This window comes from Carassius auratus, chromosome 5 (assembly GCF_003368295.1).
Source record: "Carassius auratus strain Wakin chromosome 5, ASM336829v1, whole genome shotgun sequence".
Classification (NCBI taxonomy): domain Eukaryota; kingdom Metazoa; phylum Chordata; class Actinopteri; order Cypriniformes; family Cyprinidae; genus Carassius; species Carassius auratus.
This window is the reverse complement of record NC_039247.1, coordinates 15,975,864-16,001,856: the sequence shown is the minus strand read 5'-3', so window position 1 is coordinate 16,001,856 and position 25,993 is coordinate 15,975,864. Positions and strand designations below refer to the sequence as shown.

General features: G+C 37.8%; 1 protein-coding gene across 2 annotated transcripts in view; it reads right to left on the bottom strand.

Moving 5' to 3' along the window:
* LOC113078062 (AT-rich interactive domain-containing protein 3A-like) overlaps window positions 1-25,993 on the bottom strand; it is an 80,836-nt gene that overhangs the window by 53,295 nt on the left and 1,548 nt on the right. Inside the window, exons 2-3 of one of the 2 annotated variants that reach the window (XM_026250347.1) lie at window positions 25,266-25,895; window positions 15,202-15,288 (exon numbers count right to left, since the gene is read on the bottom strand). In XM_026250347.1, the coding sequence (XP_026106132.1) occupies window positions 15,202-15,288; window positions 25,266-25,895 (717 nt within the window). The remainder of the gene's footprint in view (window positions 1-15,201; window positions 15,289-25,265; window positions 25,896-25,993) is intronic. The other variant, XM_026250358.1, reaches the window with a different exon arrangement.

The following is a 25,993-nucleotide window of genomic DNA, read 5'->3' as shown; positions in this document are numbered from 1 at the left end:
GATTCAATAGGTTGCTAAAAACTGAACATGGAGTAAGTCCTGTGTAGAATTAAGCAGTGTTTCCACCGCAGGAAGTTTACCCAGGAACTAGCGACTTTGGCCTGGTACTCGGTGTGTTTCCACTGCAGGAACCAGGAACTAAATAAAGTTCCGGGTAAAAAAATGCCCCTCAGAAAGTCCCTGCTGGCGAGGTAGTACTTTTTCAAAGTTACGGAACTTTTGGGGGCGGGACTTGGGCGCTAAACATCCTGATTGGTTGAGTTCACGCAGCATTGTGATCTCAACCACCATTTATTTGGATCATTTTCAAAATATTACTGTTATTGTGGCATGAAATGTAATTTTACAAATATTTCAGTCGAGAATGAAGTTATTTAAAACAAAAATCTGCGCTTTATTTATAAAGACAGGGTGTATTTAAAAATGTGTTTCGCTGATTTCGGAGACGGTCAGCTCCAGGCGATCCGCGGGAGCACAGAGCTAATGTATCCGCCAAGAGCACTCTCACCTCGGCTAGACCTTCTGATATGTGTCGCTGGAGTTGATGTCTCTTTAGTGGTTAAACATAAAATATAATTCAGTTTGGGTTTATCTAACAGGTAATCTTTGGTCTTTATTCAATTTATATAAATGTTAAAATCAAAATAAAAAGAGGCAATTGATATAATATTTCGTTTTATTGTAATGGCTGTATATATACACATTTCCCTGAACTAAGTACATTTCTGCTGCTATTATTAATGAAAAACAAAAGGAGCCATTGGTATTTCATATCCTTGTTCGTTTTATTGTAAGTATACAGTGAGGAAAATTGCAGTAGTCAAAGCGAGCTGACCAAGGTTATCAAGTACGCTGCTGTTTGCAGAATTACCGTACTTGCGTCGTCGCGGACATCACACTCCCGAGTCGAATGTGCAAACTCCGCACTACCGAGCATACACGTCCAAAAACAGCATCTTTGTACTGAGAAACACGCGCAGACCTATGTCATCAGACTATTTGCCTAATCTTCTCGGTACTTTAGACAGCGGTGGAAACGCAGAAAGCAAACAGGTCTGGGGGAAAAAAGTTCCTGGTACAATTGTTCCGGGTAATTTCGGTGGAAACGTGGCATTAGATTTTAAAGCCACAATAACCCATTTAAAGGCCTCAGGGGTGACTTTAAGACCTTTACTTTTGGGGCCTTTAAATTTGTGTGTAAATCGTCGTAATTAAGAAAATGTACAGGACTTGCAATCTGGTTTGTACTAGTACGCATGCAAACATATCAGAAAACTCACCCAAATCCAAAAGCAGACAAACAAATCTCTGAAGCAGGAATGCAAACTGATAGGCATGCAAACAAATCACAAAACACCAAAAGCAAATCCAAAAAAAAAGAAAAGAAAAATAAACCTTGACTTGTCAGTTCTGGCCTAACTTAAGTTTATCAGTCAAATTCCATCGATGTAATACATAATTAGCAGAAATTATATAAATCATTTATTAATGTTGATGAGCAAATACTCAGGTTATGAAGAATATAAAATTTAATTTCTGAAACATTTTCCCTAAAATTGTGTTGATTTTTATCAGTGATAAGTTGCACTTTTGTTTTTATGTAAAAAAAATAAATAAAATAAATGTATTCACGGTTTTGCAAAGCTGCTTTGTTAGTATCTATTTGGATACATAACCTTTGATTTGTTTGCATGCTGCGACTACACTGAATACTATACTAGACCAAAACAGTAAAAAAAAGGGAAAGTCCAAGCATTTCCACTGCATTCAATGAAAAACTGAACTTTGAAATGATGACATTCATTCCCAAGCCACGACTTCATAGCACCTCTCTTCACTTGCTTCTAGCAAAGACAAAGACCAGCAATCCATAACCCTCCTCCCCTGTGTGTCTCTGCATGTATTTACTCAGATGAACACTGAGGACTCAATGTTTTTCTTTTTCTGCCTCTGCTGACAGGTCCTTCAACAAAAGGAGCCTGCCATGGTGGGAGGTCTAATGTGGTAAGTGGCTGCTCTCGCCTCTGTGCTGTCAGCCTTAGCGACATGTCCGCTCGCCCCCTGACACACAGGAATAATGATATTAGTGGAGGGTGGAGAAGACAGGACATCAATGGGCAGATTTGTTCAATTTAACCCCTCTGACCCTGTCCGGCACTACAATCTGTCAGGCAGACCCTTCCCTCTCATGCTAAGCAGCTACGCGGGTACAAGAACAGAGAAGGCAGGAGAAAGAAATAAAGTCTAACTAAAAAAAAAAAAAGATAAAAGGAGGTGGTAAGCGCAGGCAGAAAAATAAATAAGGTGAGAAGAAAAGAAAGTGAATGAGAGGACCAGATAGACAGGCACACTACGATGTTAAATTAAAGAACAGTTTGCCAAATTTGTATTATTATCATTTTTATTTCATAATTAATTCAAATTGAAGTCAGCGACTCATTAATCTAGTCAAAACGGTTAACATGTAGAGGGGAAGACTTTTAAACATTTATGTGATAAAAATAGAACATTTTAAATTTAAACTGTTTTCTGTTTTAAAATATTAAAAAAAATTATAATAAAAAACTGACATCAAACGTCTGAATGTTAGTGTAACTTTGCAGCATAATTTTTCTAAACAAACTAGTGTTATGCATAAAACAAAACAAATCTGCAAACTTGTACCCTGCTCTGACTTTTCAGTGGTTTACACTAAAAGTCAAATTTCAATTCAAGTCAAGTTTATTTGTATAGTGCTTTTCACAATATACATTGGTTTCAAAGCAGCTTATTATTGTTTATATACTGTATTAAAGGTCCCGATCTGGAATCTTCCCCTTATGTCATCATAAGGGGAAATGTTACCTCCCCTTTCTTTGTTTTGCCCGCCCCGAGAATTTTGAGAAAATTTATTCAGCTTATTGTTTACATTTAATTCAGTCGCAATGTCAGCAAAGGAGTTACAAACTTTTATAATATGGATTCGACAGCACCGCCACAAACAGTGAGTAACAGTGTTTATCAATGCCTGATCTCTGATCAGTGATTTCTGATGTGTAGCTCAAGCTCATACAGAATTTTTTTCAAAATCGTATAATACTTTTTATGCATCGATGAATAAGCCAGTGACTATACGATCAACTTCACGTTGTTTCTCTTAGTAGCATGAAACAAAACTGTTATTTAAGTTGTGATTTAACTACAGAGAGCGATCAAAGAATGCTCCATTTATATTGTTCGTAGCTGTCAATCACACATCGCGTGTACACACAGTATATCTGCACACTTGCCCAAACTGGCGTTATAATGAATGATGCTGTTATGCTGCACAACGAAGCTCTTAATGTATTCATTTCGATATTGCGTTGGCTGTTAGTTGTGGTGAAAGCATTTTGTGAGAGAAAATGTGTTGCAATGACGAGATCACTGCATTCACGCGATAAACAGACTCTGTCTACTCAATGCTCATCACTGCAGTGATTCATGTGATGAGGAAAGATCTAAAAAAATATGCTAAAATCAAAACTTCCACGATTCGTTAATCTCAACAGTTGTAATAGTAAAAAAAAACGTAGTAAAACTATTTGAGAGGGGTTCCACATGTAATACGCATTTCAAATGCAAAGATGTCAGCCAATCACAACAGCTGGCATTTACTTTGAGTCTCACAGCAAACACGTGCCTTCCAACAGAGCATTCAAGCCAGAGGGCTAAAATAAGGACATAAAAATGCCTTTTATTTCTAAATTCGAAATTTTACTTTGTTATGATACAAACAATCAAGCAGGTGATATATATATATATATATATATATATATATATATATATATATATATGGTATAGGTTAACCTGTAACCTATACCATGAGTATAGTGTATGTATGTGGATAAAGTTCAATATATATATCCAACTTGATTGATTTGGCAACTCCAACGAAGCAGTGCAATTTGCTCACACTGCTTTGTTTGTTTCCTACATTCTTGCTTACCTTGTTTCTAAAGCAGGAACCTTACTCCAAGTCTTCAGACATCTGTAAGAGATTGTCTGTGTACTGCTGCAGCACCATCAGCCAGCTGGAGCCAGGCCAAGTAAACGCTGCCAGAAAAGTCAGCAGGCCACGCGTGTGAACAAACAGTATGTGAAGAGGTCAGAGAAAGTGTTGTGTGACGCAGACCTTGAAAAAAAAGGGGGATTGAAGCGCAGGAGGGGGGATGACAGAGACTCTCGGCACACGAGCCTGCTTTATTTCTCCCATTATGATGGATGGCTTCTTCGTACGATGGCAGCTGCAGCTGCTTTTGGAGAAGCTGAGCAAACACGATACTATTGAAGAGGACTGACTGAGGTAACAGCCTGAAAAAGCAAGGGGCACGGAATTACAGTTATCTCACCACTCGGTTGGACACTACTTAAAAACAGATCGATATGAAGATGTACAAGAAGAGCACATATGTACACTTTTATAAGTTTAGACACCCCAGATAATTATCATAATTTTAGTGTATAATCTGCTAGTCTTCTTAAGCAGCAACTTAATTTGGATAGAATTTTTAACTTGTGGATAAAGTAACAATAACATTTCAAAGTAACATTTATTGAATCAACAGAAACAATGCAATGTTTATCATTATAAAAATGGACAGGTGCAAAAGTTTGGGCACCGCAGTGGAATAATGACATCAATATTTAGAAGAGCCACCTTTGTTGAAGTAAAAGCCTGTAGACACTTCTTACAGCCACTGAACAGTTATAGTATAGTTTTTGAACATTGTTCTAAAGAATATGGTGATACTGTGTGGAACCTTCCTAATTTGTATGGACGAATTATCCTACTTTTTGGTTCTTTTAAGGTTTGCATGTTGCTACTTTCCAGTAGAGAATCAAAAAGAAGCACAACTAGCAATTAGCTACCTTAAATATCATTTTCCATGATTGGCTGCACTTGGTTTTGCAGTGTTAAGGTTCACAGAGCCAAACAAATCAATATTGTGCAGTAATTAAATCAGCAAAGGCACAGTTATTAAAATCAACACAATTGAAAGGGTGCCAATGCTGCCAAACTAAGAATATATGTCTGGAAAACATCACATTATGCAGTTTTCTCAAGAAACTGCATGGTATATCACTTCAAACTTTACATATAAAGAAATCTAATCATTATGCAGCTCAGAGGCATTGCCAAACTTTGCATAAAACTGTAAATGTTCACTGGTTGACATAATTATGTCACATTTCCCTACTGTTGAACCCAAACAAAATTTGACTGTTTACTGTAACCTAGTAGCCAGACTATGTCAGACTTCGTACTTCTGCTCAATTTGAGTTCGCTTCTGTACTCAGTCTGAGATAGCAAACCATCTCCCAGATTTCCTCCAGCTCCAAACCAGCCATCCAATCAATGAACAAAGGGCAGGCTGAGAGCAGTGATGTAGAAGCTAAGCGTAAGCGCCGAATTTAAATTGTAGTTTAGGTAAGTGAAATCGAAAACGGCCGTGGATATGGAGACACAGGATGCTATTTGCTTTGTTGTGGAGACTATTCCCAGCATTTGCCAACTAAAACCCGAAGAAGAAGAATGTTTTTTTCACATTTTGAATGGAGGTGTGTTACGTACGGGAACCCAGGGAAACACAGGAGACGAGAGATCCAAACGCAGTGTGGGTTTTAATGGGTAATCCAAATGCAGGGGTCAAAACCAAAAATCCATCCAAACAAACAAACAAACAGGGATAGGAACAGGAATAGGAACTGGAACAGGAAACTCTGAAGATGAAGAAACTCGGAAGACGAGGGAACTGGGTGACAGAAAGAAAGGACTCCATGAAAACAAACAGAAAAAGACCTGTTTAATATAGGCAGGGTAATGACTATCAAGTGAAGACACCTGAGTGCAATTAACAGGAGTGCAATTACTGTGATGAAGGGAAAAGGCTTTGTGGGAATTGTAGTGCCTACGGTAAGGTGCATATGGGGAAGTGAGACCACTAGTGGAGACTCAGGGAAACATAGACCAGACAGCGTGACATTGTGATGTTGTGGCCCTACTCCCGACAGGTTTTGGGAAAAGTTTCATTTATCAACTGTTACCGATCGTCAGCGAGAAACCAAAGTTTGTGATTGTGTCCACCTTGGTTGCTCTCATTGAGGATCAGAGGATCAAATCAGATTGCCCTTTTTGGTTTTGTTTTCGCAGCATACCTGTGTTTACAGTGGAAGTTCGAGGCGGCTGAGCCGGCGCATAACACATAACCAAACGTTGTGATTGGCTTACGGGTACACCAATGAGAAAGTAAACACTTGTCAATTATGCCCTTCCAGACTCTGTCTACGAAGCAAAGCAAAGTAGCAGAGTTTGGTATTACCAGGCTATAAACCTAGGGCTTGATGTGTGTTGTGAACATAAAGCAAGTCGGTACATTGCAAGAACATCATTGAAGATCTCTGGCAGCCTGACTATTTGTTATTCAGGAGTTGCTGAGGAAATATTGTCTCAATTTGAGACATACAGTGAGATGTTAAAACCCCATTTGTTCTAATGCTACTGAATACTTTATATTTTAATGCTCTAAAAATATAATTCTTTACAAGAAATTGTGGTCTTTAAAATCCATTATTGAAACAACAACACTGAGATCTGTAGGTTATTAGCAGGAACTGATTTCTCAATTCAGCACTCAAGAGTGGATTAGTCATTAGATTTTCTTCTCCTGAGCGGCATATGGCTTTAATACTCCTGGGTCCGTGAACAGTTAATCAAAACAGTAGTATAAGTCAGACCCAGCAGATGGAAATGCACATATCTGCCTCTAAACCAATATAAAGCTGTGTGAATAAATCATAGGTAACCAATGTAAGGCACTTGGAAACTGTTCCCTCAGTACAAATAAATAATGCAGAGCAACATGACCAAACAGTAAAACCAAGAAATCCAGACTCATGGATACATGTTCAAAAGATCAAGACAACCCTGCATGGTGCCTCCCTCTCAAAAGAAAATACATTTCTATACTGTTTAAGGAGATTGCCGGATTGATTCTGGGATCAATCCCGGGTTGTGGATGTAGTACCATTGCCGGGTTCAGTCCCGGAACGAGCTCTGTGTGAACAAAAGCCAGAACAAATGCCGTGTCGCAGCGATGACACACATTATCGTGCGACTCTTTTACCTGGTGTTTTAAAGGCAGATCAACACTGGCAATGAAAAAATATGTGCAAACTGTAATGAAGCAGAGATCAGGAAGTTCCTCACTATCCGCGCTGAAGCTGAGATCGTCCGCCAGCTTATCATGTTTTTTATAATCTAAATGCAAATGCAAACATATCGAGATATATATCGAATATCGTAAAAAAATTGACAATTTCGAGATATAATTTATATATATATATACATATATATTTATATATATATATATATATATAATTTTTTTTTTTTTTTTTACAGTCACTCTGAACCATTTCAATGTCCTTGCTCAAGTTCTCAAGCATAATAAAACCGTACTGGAAACAACAAGAACAGTGAATCATTTTCACTATACTATAGTCTACTCTGTCTGGCTTGATAAAGCAATGCAGGGGAAGCAGATTTAATCTGTGTGTGACACATGCTATCAGCCAGTTCTGTTGATTTTGGTTACAGGGTCATCTTTTTTTATTTGCCCTTGTTTTTTGGGAAACTGAATTATGTCAATAGCCAGTACTTAGACAGTGATATTGGTGGCAGTTTACAAGTACCAGTGAGCAGTAGGATCCCTGCATAGGTAGAATTTACTGCCCAAGACCACCAGCAGTAAGTTCATATCACTTTCAGTAAAGTTGGGTTGCAGCCAACACTAGCAAACAAAGAGGGAGCTGGAGCCCTGAATAGATCCGTGATGGATGAGCTCATCTGGACTGCTCTGCATTTCAAGTTTTGGTGTGTATGTGTGTGCGTGCACAGTAGAGGGAGAAAGTGTGTATGTTTTGTGTATGTATGAGTTTGTCAGGAGGGGCTGGTGTTTCCCACAGCTTGTGTGCACTGAAGGCAAGGGGCTCTGTCATATCAACAGTGCAGCTCCTGTGTGTGCTAACCTTTTATGGTCTTTGACAGCCAGGCTCAAGATGGCTACCATACCACACAGAGCCGTCTTTATTAACCAAATGCTACAGCAGACTACATTACATTATCCAAATACCAAACAACCAATCAAACAGAAACCATGACCCACATTATAGGTTCTGGACTTTACTGACATAAGCAGTAATAGCATTAAATGTAGATACTACACATAGATGTAGCAAAACTAAGTATGTCCTACAATACAAGCTATCTACCATCTAATAACCTGTTTGTTTGGTTAAAAGGTTTTGGAGTTACATTTCTGTTCACACAATACTTATTGTTTGTATTGTCAGCTCTGATAGACTCATTTTAGGCTAGAGTGTATATCCTTCGCTCATGTTTTGTTTGGTTTAGCAGACCTTATAAGTGGGCGAAATGTGTGCCTGGTGGCAGTGTGTGCATGTTCATTGTAAGCTCTGCAATTCACAAAATAATGCTTAACACTGTGCTAATAGAGTAAAAGATGACGAGACACATGACTGTCTAATTTGTTAACCAGTCATTTTTATTTAAAGCATACATGCTGGGCTGTGTATCAAGGCAAATCTCCTGAGCATTTTCTTGAGAACATACTGCGCTGACATTAGATCTGCATTAAACATGACATATAAAAGTCATTCTGATTCTTTGTGTGTGCCAAGAGATCCCCCAAATATGAAAAATTTGTCATCATTTACAACATGTCTCATCCCCATGTCGTTCCAAACATGTATGGTTTTTTCCTTCTATGGAACACAAAAGAAGATATTTTGAAGAATGTTGGAGTCTAAACATCAGTGGACCCCATTGGCTTTCATTGTATGGATCAAAAACACTGAGATGTTTTTCAAAAAACCTTCTTTTGTATGAGGGTATATTCCATCATTCTATCACTCTATTAGAAAGGCACGCAACTCATCTAATTGCTATCTAGTTTCCAAATCTGTACTTAACCTGCTTTTTCAATAGTATAACTTCATTATAATAGCCTAATTTATATAACAGATGATCACAAAGCACACCATAAATCAACAGACACATGGAGTCAGTCTTTAAATGGCAGGAAATCACTGGCTTTATCTCATCAATTCTCTTCACCTGTCATGATCACAAAGGGTGTATTACATCACAGCATACGGCTGAGGGGGTGGGGCTTAAACCAACACATCCACTGGGCTCTTTTGTAACAAATTCTTGCCATACAAATAAGATGGATAAATAATTACAAAAATAAGGTCAGCCCTGAGAGAGAAAGAGAGAGGAAGTGGACTATGAAGGGATGGAGGAGCAGGGGTGGGGATTAGAGGGAGGGGGTTGGGATGGGGTCTGGCTATTAAATTTATGACTCAAAGTGCCACATCATCAGTGGGGGATGCCATTTCCTGCCAGAGAAGGGGGTCAATCTAGCATTGCAAAAGCAGATGGTGAAGATATCACCACAAATTATACCTTCAAACATAACTCAAGTATTACTTGCTGAACATAACAAAACTCTTATTTAGGAAAAAAAAGGAAAAAAAGAAAGAAAGAATTAAAACTAATAATTAGTGGTTCAACAGATCATAGTTGATGTGTGATTTGTACGGACCAAGCCCCACGGTTTGGCACACATGTGATCCACAGATTAATTGCACAATTTAAGCATAATAGAGTGAAAGTTTATCAATTGTATGTGTTTACACACGCAAGCGATTTTAAACCATTCTAGAAAAAGAAAAGGCAAATTGGAACTTGATCCGTTGCTCGTGCGTTGTTTTCTATCATGAAGCTAGCACACGCAAAGAGGCGTATTTGACAACGCGTAGGTATGCCGGTATTACATTTTCATGTTGCGATTAATTGCTAATGCTTTTGTCAACGTATATGGTATTATCACGATATTGAAATTTAGTTTAAAAAAATTCGCCATAATACAGTATAACAGGTTTAATAACTTTTTTCTTATAATAAAAATAACTGAATATTTAAATACAATAAAGTAATACAGAAAAATAGATAAAGTTAAATGTTTTACAAAGATTAAAGTGCAAAAGAACTATAAAGACCAAAAGGTATCACTTTACAATAAGACTTAATTAAGTTAACCTTAATTAATGCAATAACATATATTTTCAATAGCTACATTTGTTATTAAGTTATTAATATTTGTTAAAAAATGGTCTTAGTTCATGTTAGCTAATTAAATAACACAGCTGCAACTTTAAATTTTTATCTATTTAAAAATGTTTTAGAAAGTAGTGCAGCTGCTTTATTTATGGGGCTTCCAGGGTAATGGCTTCTTTTTCTGCATTTTAGCGCCATCTGCTGTCAGAGAGTGAATGTGCTTTCATTCAGCGAGTCTCTCACACGTTCCCACATGTGCTTCTCATGTGTGCTTGTTTACATCAGAGCGCACACTGGACTTTCAAGTAGCATACAATGGTGTTGTGCATTTTGACCAGTTGATGGGAAAAGTATTCTTAAAATGGATCCCAAATTTAGAATAATTTGTAATGAATAATTATTCACGGTATTTAGGAGTGCCCACGATAACAATATTGTGCATATTCATTACCCTGATATATCGCATTACCGAATACCAGCACATGTCTAACTGCGCACAAACACTGAACTGAATTATCTTTCCTGTCTCGTTCAGTCCTTGCCTTTGAACAGACACATATACAAATAAAATTGTTAAAATATGGATATCGACAATCATTGTGGCAAATGCAGTCTGTTATGTCTTACGTGAGCGAGAACAGCTGAGAAAGAAATCGGATGTGTACCATTAGGCTATATTGGATCCGTGCATCTGGTCTTAAAGTGGAACAAGCTAATAACTCCTGCTGTCATTATGCTCATCAAACCACAAAACACGTTTTTGACAAAGACAAATAATTTTTTTACTTATACGGTGAACACTATGCAGTTTAATTTTACACTTAATCATTGCATTTCTGTATCTTTATACTACCAAACTTATATGTAACATTGTTCTATGATTTTTTTCTTCTTGCTGATCCGAAAAACCATCAAAAACTGTAATATGATCTGAACCATAAGATGTGAACCTGTGATCCACTGAACCACTAGTAATAATCATAATTAATGCAATTCAATTTAGAGATCTGATAGCCAAGATAATTCAGCTGATGTATAGACATCAAAAACATACTTGGTTTTTATTTTTACAGTGCTACATTAACACGTTTAAAATCACAACTGTTACATATTATCTAAGTTGTTCATCTAATAGGTCTAAACACCCCATTTATCTTATTGTAAATATGCTGATATAAGTGGAAGCATGATGCCACAGGCTAAACTGAAATATTTTGTGTTAAAACCAATATTATCACAACTTTTTTAGCATATCTTATTCAGGGAAAAAGAAGAAGTGAAATTAACCGTAACTCTTATTTGAAAACATTGCTAACACCCATCGTAGCTGGTCTGTTCTACACCATTGCTTTTGTAATATAATTTGAATTCATTGTAAAAATAAATTATTAGATTGTCTGTACACTACAGTTTGAAAGTTTGGTGTCAGTATGCTCTTATGCTCACTAAGGCTGCAATTATAGTAGTATTTTATAATAATTTTAAGCAGAATTTTCAGCATCGTTACTCCAGTTTTCAGTGTCCCATGATCCTTCAGAAATCATTCTAATATGCTGATTTGGTGCCCAAACATTTCCTTTTATTATCCATCTTGAAAACAACGGTGTTGCTTAATATTTTTAGAAGTTTTAAAAATCTTTTGTAACAAAAATACTGTCACTTTTGAACAATGTAATGCATCTTGCAGGATATAAAAGTATTAATTTCTTACATATACAGTAGTAGTTTTTACACTACATGTTAGCTGAAATTTAAGCAATGCAATTACGTGTTATAATCTTGAATAAATGTATCTTTAAAATCCTTGTCATGCTCACTTCTAAATACCATCTGGAAAGGATCTGCAGAACAGCATTGGCCTGTCAAATGTACTGTTGATCATAAAACATTTATCTAAGCAGATGATACACAGCAGGAACACAACATATAAGCCAACAAAATGACACTGACGGAAAAGGCCTTTAAGTAACAGCTTTACGACACTAGCTCTGAATTATTTAAGAGAAGGAATATGAGTCGTGTTCAGCTCTGAGGAGACAGCACATTTCACCTGCATTCGACAAAGAAGTGGAACAAACATGAGCTAGTTAGAAACACACACTGAAGCTACATGGAGGTACAGTTGAGCAGTGAGTGATGGGAGGTGAAAGGTGTATATACACATACACACATCCACACACACAACATGCCAATGACAGACATCACACCATCCTAAGAAATGCATGTTGCAATATTCAATATCATATCTTTAGTAAATTTTCATCGTCAAATGCCACAGTCCCGTATAGGTTTTAAGAACGAGAGTATTTTTCTACTGAACGCTTCATGGTATAGTGTGTCACGACTGATCGTTTCACTAACCCTTTCATCTCTTTAATGATCAATGACCAAGTGAGGAATCTATGCTCAGCAAGCCTAGTTTTATGGGGATGAGAGGGGGTGAGGTCTACAAATAGGTCAAAGGTCATCAGAATCTGCTTATGCTAAACAGAAACGAAGAGTCAGCAACCCCATGTTAGATTTCACAGAGGCAAATGCTGATGGAAGAGGATCATGTTTCTCTGGGAGCCATCTTAAAGTGACAGTGACTTATTATTTTCTATCATTAATTACTCGCCCTCATGTTGTTCCAAACCTGTAAGACCTCCGTTCATCTTCGGAACACAAATTAAGATATTCCCGAGAGCTCTCTGGCTCTTCCATAGACAGCAAGAGTACTACCACGGTCAAGATCCAGAAACATAGCATGGAGATCAGTAAAATAATCCAGGTGACATCAGGGGTTCAACCGTAATTTTGATTAAATAACAATTTGTCTCCTCCACCCTAGCGCCATTTTGGAGAGTTCAGAGCGAAACAAATAAAGAAGTGTGATTGGTAAACGCAGGCATACAAACATTCAATAGATGCTATCAGAGACTCCCGGTACTCTTAAAACTCTTACACAATATTGAAATCGTCCACAAATGGCGTGGACAAAAGCAGACTCTTTACTTCATTGTGCACTGAAGGTCAGAGTCCATTTTGGTTTTGCTCTGCTGACATTTGGCATTTCATTGGTTCAGCACAGTCTGTTGTTACCATAATTCACAGAAAAAGTAGAAAAAAAATCATTATTTCATTAGAATCCATTTATGTTCCTTGATTTCCTGCTGAACATTAAGGATGATAACTATAAAGATAATGATGAAGATATAGTTCTAAGAATGGTTCTCAAAATTAAAGAATAGCAGAGTCCACACAACAACTATAACGATAAAGGCACAGAGAAACCGTATCGTTGGAATCATTTTCAGAATTATTTTTTCCATCTGATGAATGATAAAACATTGACAGCATTGGCAGACGCATGTGCGCTTAGAATAAACAGACAATATTGTTCGCTAGTATGGATGCTAAAATCATTATCTTTATAGTTCTTATCTTTATCTGAAAAACACCTAAAAATATAATTTATTGTAATTCTCAAACCTCATCAAAATATAACAAATCAGAAGTTCTGATTTATTTATTATGAAAACATAACAAATGACCTTGCAAATGTTTTTTTTGAACAGCATGTGAAACAATGCATTCACTACGACCGGCAAACTGGAGGAAATCAAACCTTCCTGCTTCTGAGGATATGTGCTTGAGGAATAAAGTAAAAATAAAACACCAAAAGTAATCTACAGATATTTAAGATGAATTTCAAAAAAAAAAAAACGGCACTCTGTTTATTCACATTTCTTCATTAACCACATTTTAATGACTGTGTTGCTTTTTATTTTAGAGTGGAAATATTTTAGGTTACAGCCTTACAACTGTTCCAACTGAACCAGACGGAAAAAACAAACCCCTCAGAGCAAAACGCGACACAAGCTTGTTTTCATTTCAAATATTTAATAGTTCCCTTCAGACCTGATAAATCATCTTTACAACAGCAGGAAAGGAATCGGGTGAAGGGCAAAACCTGTAAAATAAACAATCCCTGGGATCCAGAGGCGTCTGATGCTGTTTAAACTATGAATTGTTCGCTGTTTCTCCACTGCCGTGGCACCAGCAAGCAGAGGTCTCTTTTACTAACTGCAAAACTTTTAGCATGGAGGTGTGGAAGTCAATGACATCCATGGCAATAGTACTGAAATTGCCCTTCTTAAATGAATGAAATGATCAACGGCTTTAAAACAGAGCTGTCTTCTGCATTAAAGTGTCTGCTGTAATTGAGATTTCTTTCATGAAGGTGGGGAATGTTGTGTCACATGCCTGTGGAATTCAGGCTCTAACTGACCCTTGAATTCATTGCTGGCCATTATAAACAAAGCAGGCCTTCTCCTGCATATGTGTGGTGAACTATATAGGGCACTGGCTGGTCAGATGAGCAGCACTTATTCATGAATTCAGCACTGGATTAAATTGGGCCTTGACAGTATCAAACTTTTGAGTTAGGACAGACATTACTTTGTCTTAGAGTTAGAAGTGGATGATTGATGCCTTAGCGGCTGAATGAATTCTTTACTCATATAAATCAGGTTATGTTACGTGTTTTCACATTTAAAGAAAATGTCTGCGTTCATGCATGTGTTTTATGTACATCTACCTCCGAATTGAGCCATTTTGACAGTACTACACTAGCATGCAAATAAAATGACATTTAAAGTGGTAGTTCACCCAAATATAAAAATGTTTCCATTATTTACTCACCATTCTGTTGTTCAAAACGTATGAATTCATTTATTAAGATATTTTAAATATCTTTTTTCTTACAGTGAAAGCCAAAATAGTTCAGATCCACACGGCATAATACTGACTTTCATTATATGGACAAAAAAATAAAAAATAAAAAAATAATTATATATATATATATATATATATATATATATATATATATATATATATATATATATATATAGACAGGCCTAAGTTCTCTGGACTGTCACTACTGTTTGGGTGGAGGGGTTGTTACAGGGAGGCCTGGGGCCAGTAAAAGGGTAGTGATTGCAATTTGAACAAAGCAGAAAGACAGCAAAAATGAGGAATGGGGGGTGGGGGTGATTACTGACCTCCTGAATCAGAGACGAAGAGCCACCGCCACCGAAAGCAGCACTCGAATCTTTCAGCTTCCTCCCTGGCTCGCTGCCTTGGCCTGACTGAACACATGTCAAGGGCACAACTGAAATCACGGGCTGAGATGTACAAAGAACTACATTTGACTCATGCTAATGAAGCCGGAAAAGAAAAAAAGGAGCATTTGTTTTAAACAAAGGTCACAATACAAATCATTCTGATGTTAGTTGTTTTAGTAGCAGACACTGTACTAACAGGCAAGTGAGTTAGATTATACATAAACATTTGAATATTTGCATTCACAGACAACAGGCCTTTTCTTTTTCCTTCCACCCCCATTATCCTCTTACATTCTTCTCCATTTCTATCCACTTAAAATGTCCATTTCAACCCAAAAAAGCCTGCAGTTAAGGGTCCATTATCCAAAAATCATCTGTGGTATTAAGCAACAAGCTTATTGACTACTTTTACATGTGATCTTTAGCCTCGTGTGTCTCTGAACCAGACTGAGATTACCCTCCATCTTATAAATGATTCAGCTGCTAAGGAAAAGGGTGTTAACAACTTATGTTACACTTTTACACAAAGAGACAAAACTAACACAAAGATATGTCAAACAGACATAGCAAAATAAATAGATTTGACTGAACATTGCTATTCAGTTTAGAGAGCACAGTAAATAATTATAACTGTACATTTTAATGACATTCCCAGCTAATCAGGTGTAAAGCAAAAAAGTTCAGTAGAATAAAAGAAAACATTTCCATGTAGCTTTGGTCCTCACAAACCATGTATCTTTTTTATGTTATGCTAGGGCTGCACAGTTTGGGAATCTAATATTTGTATAGAGGCACAATTTTGGCAAAAGAATTAAGATTATACTCTATAATAATATGACTATAAAATAATAATAAGAATAAGAATATTACTATTGTGATAATTCACTGTAGAACAATAAATACTAGTACGTACTAATATTTATGTAGCTTCATTTTTACATAAATTAGTGTAAATTTGTTCAGTATTTTTTCAATATTTCTTCATTTTCAAATGATAAAACTATCTATTTTTTTTCTTGAAGAAAAAGCAGGGAGCCCATAAAGCTTTTCTTTTGTTGACAACAAACGGTTTATAACTGCTTCTCAAGTTCAGAAAGAGCCTAATTATACGGCGTTCCCTTAAGAGCGATTCATCAACTAGTCTTTCAGACAAACCACCAACTAGTCAGTTGTGCACATCCCTTACATTAAAATGCATCTTCATAATGCGATTGCATTACATCACACAGACATTCATGCTTAGTGTGGTCAGACAAATTGCATGTCACGAGACACTTGTGTCACACCCCTGGACTCATTATGTTGTGTTTTCCCTCAACATGTATTCCTTGTCTCTGTTAATTAGTCATTCTATGTACCTGTGTTTAGTAATTATCTATAGTATTTAAGTTCCTGTCTTTGCGGGTCTACTTCATCCATACTTGTTGAATGATCTGTGTTCCCATTGTGGATTATTCCTGGATTAAAGACTTTCTGCTTGTATTTCACGTTTCTCTCTCGTTCCTCCCGCAGTGAAATGTGGCGACTTGTTGCATCACATAGTTAGAACATACTGTGATATGATTGTGTGCTGTACTTGTCCAAACCAATCAGGCAGTAATAAACTCATGTAAACACTAGGGGTGTGACGGTTCGTATATAACCGTGAGACCGGCGGTTATAGTTGAACACCGTCATTAGAACTCTATAACCGCCAAAACCGTGTCATTAAAATATTTTTTACAAAATTTTTTTAGATAGGATCATAAGATGCGCAATATATCGGGAGACATGGTTTTTACCACTTAATGAAGTTTTGTAAATCGTCAGACATGATATTTACCACTTCATAAAGTTTTGCTTTGTAGAAAACCTTTCTTAAAAACGAATTTCGCTTTGTACAAATTTTGTCTTAATTTTAATAAATGTTTCATCAACCAATTGCGTGTATTTTAATAAATAAAAAGCAAATATAGCAGACAATGATAACCGACATGGAAGCACCAGCGCGCCGCGTTCACTTGCACTGCACTGTGAACTAGAGCACATCTCATCGTAAATGAAACTCAGCGTAGGCCTATGCCTCATATTCTAGCATTAAATATCTTTGCTGCATCCTTTCTAGAACAGACAATGGCATTTTTTTTGCGACTCGCATCAGCAAAGCATTGCATGGCCATAGACCGCAAAACAATCAGCGGATGGCGGGCGGGTGCGGCTTTGAAATATGCTCAAAAAACGTTGGCTCGGATGATGAGTTTTGTGACCGATCTCCTTAATAAATGGAGGTCTGAAATCTCTGCCCCTTTACCGATCAGAGCGCGCGCTGACACGGAGTTAACCCGCTATCTCCAAGAACAACCAATTGACTCTACGGTAGATCCACTAACCCATGTTATGTTATGAACCGTCACATTTGACTCACGTCATAACCGTCATCACCAATTCTGAAACCGGCACACCCCTAGTAAACACAGAGAATCTGTGTGTTGTTGAGTGGGAGATCATTAGGAAGGTTGGATGTACAGAAGAAGCTAATCTTGTAAAGAGAGTATCTGATTCTGACCGTCAGCCTAAAATATTCAATGCTTGATCCCTCCCTATCTTTCATTACAACTCTTCACTTTAATGAACGCTGACGCATGAGGCCATATGGGCCAAGACTGATGACATGTGAGCTCAGCTGCTGCCATGCAACACACTGTGTCTTACTGATACTGACAGAAAGAGAAATTAAAACACTTTAAGTAGCACCAAAAACCAAAATGTGAGGCCAGTGCAATATGATCTAAAAGTGAGATTTAGCTTGGCCTAAACATACTGCAAAAGATTAGACATTCCTTCACTGACCATTACTCTTGAACTGAAGGTAAAACGGCTCTGTATGTCCATTAATAGCTAATTTACTTCAAGTTCCTAGATAAATATATGATGAATTTTGCACAGTGAGCGGTAAATGACCTTAAAACCAATATATCACATGCAACACTAGTGATCATATATGACACTGCTGCACTCAATATGAGAAAAAAAACTGCACAATTACTGCACCGTATTCAAGCATGTCAAAGGTTAGTCACTGCACAATCTGAGAATGTTTTTACTGGCTCAGGTACTGTATATAGACTATCTAGCTGAAGTGAACAGAACATTTTGTTTATATCCTGGATATAATGTTTGCATAGACTATGCCTGGTAACCATGATCGCCAAGTGTATTGTGAAATCAGTCTACAATGACGCACTACTAATAAATGTGCAACGATATTGCCATGTTTCAGACAAGAGTGATTGAATGTTTCTCTTAATAAAGCTAGGTGTGCTTATCAGTTTGTTCCTGTTCTAGAACTGATAAAAAAGTACACAAAAACACATTTTACATCTCAACTAGTTAATCCACTGCAGAATCCACTGTTCATATAGGCTGCCTTTTGATCACTTAACTCCAGCATACAGGAAATCACGCAGGGCACACACACTCTGAATTGTGTCTAAATGATGCCATGTGGTCTTGAAATCACACCTCCTTCTTCAGATTAAGGGCAAAGTGTTGAAAAGCTATGGAGACCATTTACAGGGTAATGTACCATGCAAAACTGAGTATACTCTGAACCAAAAATGTGTTACTTATAAACGGACTGGAAATTGTTTGGGGGGGGGGGTGTCATATTAGCATTTGCTGTGTTTTTTCATTAACCTTTGACTTTTCCAAGCTACAACTGAAAGCCCAAGTAAAATGTACATTTCTTTTAACATGTGACATATACATTAAAGAGGCAAGCCAAACTAATCAATCCCCCTACATGGTACAATGTTGTTAGGTAACTTATTGTAAAAAAATGTGCTTCATGTGTGTATATATATATATATATATATATATATAGTCAAAAAAAAAATCAACATGCTATGAATAATTTTAAATGCTACAAGTGAATTTAGGAATCACAACATTATAATGTACAGTATGGAAAAACAATCTACATTTATTGAGACATTTATTATTTAAAGGTGTTATTACATTTTTAGTGGTTTTAAGGATGGAGTGTAAGTGAATTCTATAACATGGCAATGGTAATGTGTCAAGTGGTCTACAACTGCCTGAGATATATACTGCTGAGATAAGATACTGATATATTGTGCATTCCTTCCGAATATATGATAGTTAAACCAATACAAGTGTAAAATATTATAGGAAAAATTATAAAAAAAATTTAAATAAAAACATTTAAGCACATTTATCAGCCTCTAGCTCAAACTACAGTAAAAAAGTTGCATACATTCAGAGTTTGTGCTTACCGATGGCATTAAAATGGAATGCTCTTACTTAGACGTGTGACTGTTTTTGTTATTGCAGGCAGCGAGTAAGATGTAGACGTACAGTAGCTCTAGCTCTGGGTCTGTTACCAGTTCTGAATGTTCAGTATGGTTAATGTTCGGAGCAGGATTTTCAGATCACCTGCTGATGACATGTTCAACATGGATTTACAACAGACCACCAAGCTAAAGCAGGCTTCTCTGTCTTAGACGATCTAAAACAGAGAAGACTGGCATTCCATCAAATATTTCCACTTGCAGCACACATCCAAAATGAACCTGCCACAGCTGTCAGAAGGCCTGGGTTAGCTCATACCACAGAAAGCTAACAACATTAATGCTTAGTAAAAATCACAACCTCTGTGCCATATGGAGAACTGGCTCCATGCATGTGTTTTAGCTTGAGACTGCATGCTGGGGAACTTAATGGCTCGCAGGACCCCAAAACATGTGAGCAAAGCAGTGTAATCAAACAGAAGGGGATACCGAAGGGGTGGAGCAGGCCTGTAAACTCAAAGAATGTTTTGTGTTGACTTTGGAGTTATTGTGTGTGTATGTGTGTGGATTTCAAAGAAGGGGCTCCAAGCATTTTTCATGAAGGTATAAATGGGCTTGAATTCAAGAGTGTTACTTGAGAAGACTTTAGGACAAGCTATTTACATATATCAACAGACTAACTGCAGAGGCTCATGTTAGGGCTGTGTTGGCTGCGAATAGCCTCTGTCTCTCACTTACACAAGTTTTTATTTTTTTTCCTTTTCAAAAACAAAGAGGTGCATATCTTTAAACCCCTGCCCGATGAGAACGTTTGTTTAACCACAAAGACTATTTTGCCTTCCTGTCTGGGGGGGAACTTTGTCTTCACTTCATTGATTTCACAATTGCCTCATTTCCTATTTTCTCCAAGAGATGCTTTGCTTAATTGTGAGTGTTTTCGAGTGAATTAGGTCATCACTGGCTGCCTCGAAACTCATTCATTTCTTTTGAACTGCATTTTAAAAATCCAAAAAGATCATTCTGAATTTACACAGGTTTTGTAATGATTATTTGTAAAAGATTCAACATCCAAACTGTCTCCTCTTAACTCAGAACAAACAAAACAAAGTTCAAAGTTCAGAGAGTGCTAATACCCTCTAAGCCTAAAGACAATACATTAGCAGACTAATTTTACTAAAGTGGACTGGAGTTGCAAAGACAGCCCTCCCTTTCCACAAGCTTCTGTAGTGAAACCTAACACCACGGCTGGGTTTCCTCCACCCCGTTCAGCCCTGCCCAGCCCCCTCTATGGTCCCGTAAAAGACTTGTTATGGGAAAAAAGCCATTCTGTGAGTTTTTTTATGTTTGCAAAACATGACAGAGTGATACAGAGGAGGGGATCAAACATATGACCTGAAACCAAAGTGGAGGTCTTACTGAGCAATCAAAAGATGATATTTGCTGTAGGGAAAAAGTACACTCTGTATTTTAGTGAACACATTTGATATGTGCTTCAAACAGGTTGAGATATAAAGCCTGCTTATCTAGCATATTAACTCTAAATTGGAATGTGTTTAACATTACATACACTATTATTCAAAAGGTTGGGGTCAGGGCTGTGCGATACAGGCACGAGTCGACACAGGTTGCGCGCGTGCGTCAAGCCTCATCCATACTGCCAGACGCGCTCGTGGAGATTTGCGGTGTAGGCCCGCGCGAGAATATAACCGAGCATTGCGAAACAGGCTGTGTGAGTGAACTGTGAACAGCTCGTCCGTGACGTGGGATTCACATCGTGTGGGGAAGAGAGGAGAGAGTATGAGAATCATTCAGAGACTCAGGCTGTTTGTGCGGTCTTCTGAATTGGGAATAGCGAACATGCAATAAGAGATGCTCTTTTTGTTGCATTGTGACTCACGCAGCTCTTGTAAATTATCTTTTTTGTTCGTGGTCTGTCTTTTCAAAGCTTAAGTTACATAACTTTTTCTTCAGTTTTAATTTGCCTAACTATTGAACTGACCCTGTAGACGCCATAATCCCACTCTGTCTCTCTCCTGCTTTCCTTTTTTTTCTTCTTTATGGTGGGCATTTACACAGTTGGTTAGAGCAGTGCTGATTGGGGAGAACGGAGGTGCACTTATTCTATTGGTTAGTAAGACTGCCACTCAAGACTGACAGTCATGCATATTCTCTACAGAGTCATATCGCGTCCACATCGCAGGCTTTTGCGATTAGCAAATCGCAATGTCTCAAATCGCGATTTCGATTCGATTTTGATTAATCGCACAGCCCTAGTTGGGGTCAGTAATAATTTTTTTAATGAATGCTTTGATTCAGCAAGGATGCATTTAATAGATCAAAAATGAAAGCAGAGACTTTTATAAAAGATTTTCCATTTAAAAAAAGTGCAAAAATATTTACAAAAAATCTTTAAAAATTATATCACATTTCGCACAAAAATTTTAAGCAGCACAACAGCATTGATTATAATAAGAAATGTTTCTTTGGCACCAAAACAGCATATTAAAATTATTTCTGAAGGACCATGTGACAAATTCAGCTTTGTCATCACAGGAATAAATGACATTTCAAAATATACTCCAATATGGAACTGTTATTTTAAATTTGTTAGAATATTTCACAGTATTGCTGTTTACATTTTATTTTATTTTTGATCAAATAAATGGAACCTTGGTGAGCATGAGAGACTCAAAAATATTTTTACATTTTACTAATTCCAAACTTCTATTATAAACTCAAATATTACTTAAGGCTGGTTCACCTGGCAGGATAATTAGGCCAATTTTAGCCCCGATTCACCCCTTCCGACAATCTTAGGATGCTCCGATTATCGTAAAATAATCTGATCAAATATTCCTGCCGTGTGTGGTGTGTTAAGACTACTCTCCTCTGCTCGGAAGAACGTTGGGGCCGCTCCGATCTCAAATCGGGGATATCCAACATGTTGGCTTTATATAGTGTCCCACGAGGACAAACAATCATGCAGCCTGTGGACTGTGGCGTGTAGCCAATCAGAAAGCGAAGTGACGAGGCAGCGAGGAAGTACCGGGAAACAAAATCAAAACTGCCGGCGTATATAATCTAACAAATATAACAAATACAAATAAAGTCGATGGGCATAACTACATCCACAACTGCAGTCCACCAGAGTACATGGAAACGAATATATGAACTTTTATTTCAACGGTTATTAATCTGTGTAGTACGTAACAACATTTCTATGAGATAAAACAACAAATATCATGATGTAGCAAGTATAGTCCATGCTCGCGTTGTCTCCACCTCTTTGACCATCGCCTTTTCTTGTTTTTCTTATGTTTTTTTTCCGTTAAAAACAAAGCACAAACTATGGCCACTGCATCCTCTTCGTCCGCCATGATTGTTTACTCTGAAGTCACGTTTGATCTCGAGGGATTTTGCGAGATTTCCCGTCTGACCTGGGAATGCTCGGGAGTCAAATCGGTTTGTGTGTGATGTGTTGATATTGCCGTGTTGCTGCACACCACACACTGAACGACCAAAACTGTTAGACCCGTGATTTTTTATCGCCGTGTGTGGGGTCTCTCAGGTTTGGAAAATCGGCCGACAATTTTAAAATCGTCCCGTGTGAACCAGGCCTTATGTTTTAAAACATAGCTTAATTTGTTAGAAAAATAATGCTTTAATAAGTTTGCTATTTTAAGTATATAAAAACATTTGTGCAATGCAATGCAAAATCCTTCTGGTATTTCAGTGCATACATCTAACAAACACTACATATGCAAAAGTAAAGGGCCAGTAAATATTTAAATGTGAAGCAATGTTAGTCCAGAATGTGATTCTCTTTGTGGACACACACACATTTAAACATGTTTGTCTGGCTAGACTGTAGTGAAGTATGCCGTTTGTTCCTATTTCGTAATGGCTTGGCTTTGAGCCGACCCATAAGCACCCGGAGAGGGATATCCCAGCATTATTGGGAGGGAGCCAGGTTGGAATGCTACCAGGTCTAGCTTCCTGCATTCCTGCCAAAATTCTACGCAACTACTTGCTTTTTTTCCTCTCCCTTCACTGTTTCTTTGACAATAAACAGCCGTTTGGTAACCGGTTTAACTTTGTCTCTTCCAATCCTTTCGCTGTCTGGCTCTCTCTCCTATCTATTCTGTTATCCTTTGATGAATGACTCATTTCTAACATCAGTCCACATCTAGCTTAGGCTTGACTAAAAGAGGAATGAATTTATAACATTTTAATTGAAAGTTATTTAGATTATTGGGTTTAGTTTTTAACTAAGGAATAATGTACAGAAACATAAATTAAAGATAATGAAAACACTTTGGGCTGACTTATAAAATTATTTCCAAGCTAAGTAATTGTCTGTATTTAATACTGTATTCAAATACTGAAACCAGGAATTGGTCCCAATTAATTTTAATGCCAATCTATTTGTACATTCTTCTAAAAAAACTTTCTTATTTTAAGAAACCATTTCTAGCATTTTCTAAATGTTGAAAACAGGGAGTACAGTGGCTCCAGTCAGTCTGCTAAATGCTATCGGCATCCTTATATTGTTTCTGCATTTCACTTGATTCGTCCAAATAGCTCAAAAGTGATTACAAAATGCAATTCCTCGACTTCTGCAAAACCACACTAATTGTGTTGTGTAACACTGTCCTTAAGCAAATTGGTTGGTATTATTTGTATACCTCTATTATCAAAAAACGACATACTAATTAGTTTTTCTTGTTAAAGTTCTTTATAAATCTAATAGCGAAACACAACTTTTAGAAATTAAAATCCAACATATAACACCACATTATTAAAATAAGGTTGACCTTATTTGAGATCTTTCTTCTTTTTTGCATTGTTTTTCTCCATTTCATAACGCTGAGTCAAAACAGCTGTCCTTATTCAAACTGAATTGTTCCCTTACATTAAGCGAGTGCTTACGCTAATGCAGCCGCTAATGTGCAAGTCTCATTTGGCCAGGTCTCTGAATAATCCATCATAAATAAGGAATGACAAGTCCATCCAGATTCATTTTGCATCTGTGTTTGCTTAAGAGCCTCACTCTCAGTGTATCACTCTAAATTTTCCTTTGAGGATATAGTGGAGCAAAACTGCTGCAGCATAACTATAAAACATTCTTGTGCATAACCCTGAATATCCAGTGTACAGGTGTACTGTACAAGCAGCCTTGAATAACTCAAATGTGCCCATACCAAAATAGTTTTAAATAAAACAACCAAAACCATCAAACCAGACTAAGATTTTGCACTTCTCCACATCAACAGCAAAGACTTTAATAAAAAACATATTTGCTTTTTATGCTTTCAGCAAAATTTTGTGTGCTTAGTCTGCAGACTGTATATGTCTATATGCTAATGAAGAAACTAGACAATGAAGCAAGGATCAATCTTGATATAGTTGTACTTAATGTATAATGTCAATGCATGATGCAAGTGTGGTTTTTATTAAGATTAAGCATTAAAACTGTAGCACTGCCGAAAAGCCTGTTGTTTCCATTTAATAACTCAGTTTTTTTATTATGACAACCAGCTGTGTCGCCCTGAATGATACTGAGGCTTATGCAGGTAGTTTCACACAGGATTGAACCCAATCTCACTTCAAGCTTTCAAACTTTACACATTAGTAATCACCAGAGAGTTCACCCGAGTGCACATTCAAGGGTTAAGGGAGAACATTACCAGAATCTATCACTCATGAACATACCTGTTTGAACTGCTCCTCATAAGTCCATTCGTGGTGCTGTGATTGTGCTTGCGGTGCCAAACCACTCGGTGATTCAGTCTGTCTGGGAGCTGAATAGGTTGGCTGGACTCTGGACATAAGTATCGGGGTACTTTTTGGAGACTGACCGTCACCGGGATAAACAGCATGGTGCGGTGGGTAATGAGCGAGGGGTCCTTCCATGTCTTCATCCCCTCCAGCCTCATTCATACTGTCATCTTCCTCCAAGTCGCGGTCTTCATCACCCATGCCGCGGTCCAGGTCTGGGTCGTCCTCCTCATCATCATCGATGTCGGAGTCGGCTGTGAGCTCGTGTGTCTGGCCGAAACTCGAGTTCGGGGCTCCCGCAGCGAACGCTCCCCTCACCGCTGCTTGATAGTGGCGGAAAGCGATAGCTTGCTGGTGAATCTGCGACTCCACCATTGATCGGATTTCTTTCTCCTTGTCGGCTTGGCGGAGTTTCTCCTCCAGGGCGAGTCGAGCCGCCTGCTGCCGCTGCAGGTTCTCCATGACCGCCTCCAGCTTCATCCCGCTGCCGCCGCTCGAGTGACTGTGAGCCCCGGAGGAGCACACCAGCAGAGGAAGAGAGCTCGCCGACGAGAAAGCGGCTTGCTGTGGGCAACAGAAGGCAAATGTCACTACAAATTTGAGCTGGAACCAGAATTAAGGGTGACTTCGTGGAGTCAGACCCCCTTAATTAAGGCTTAAAC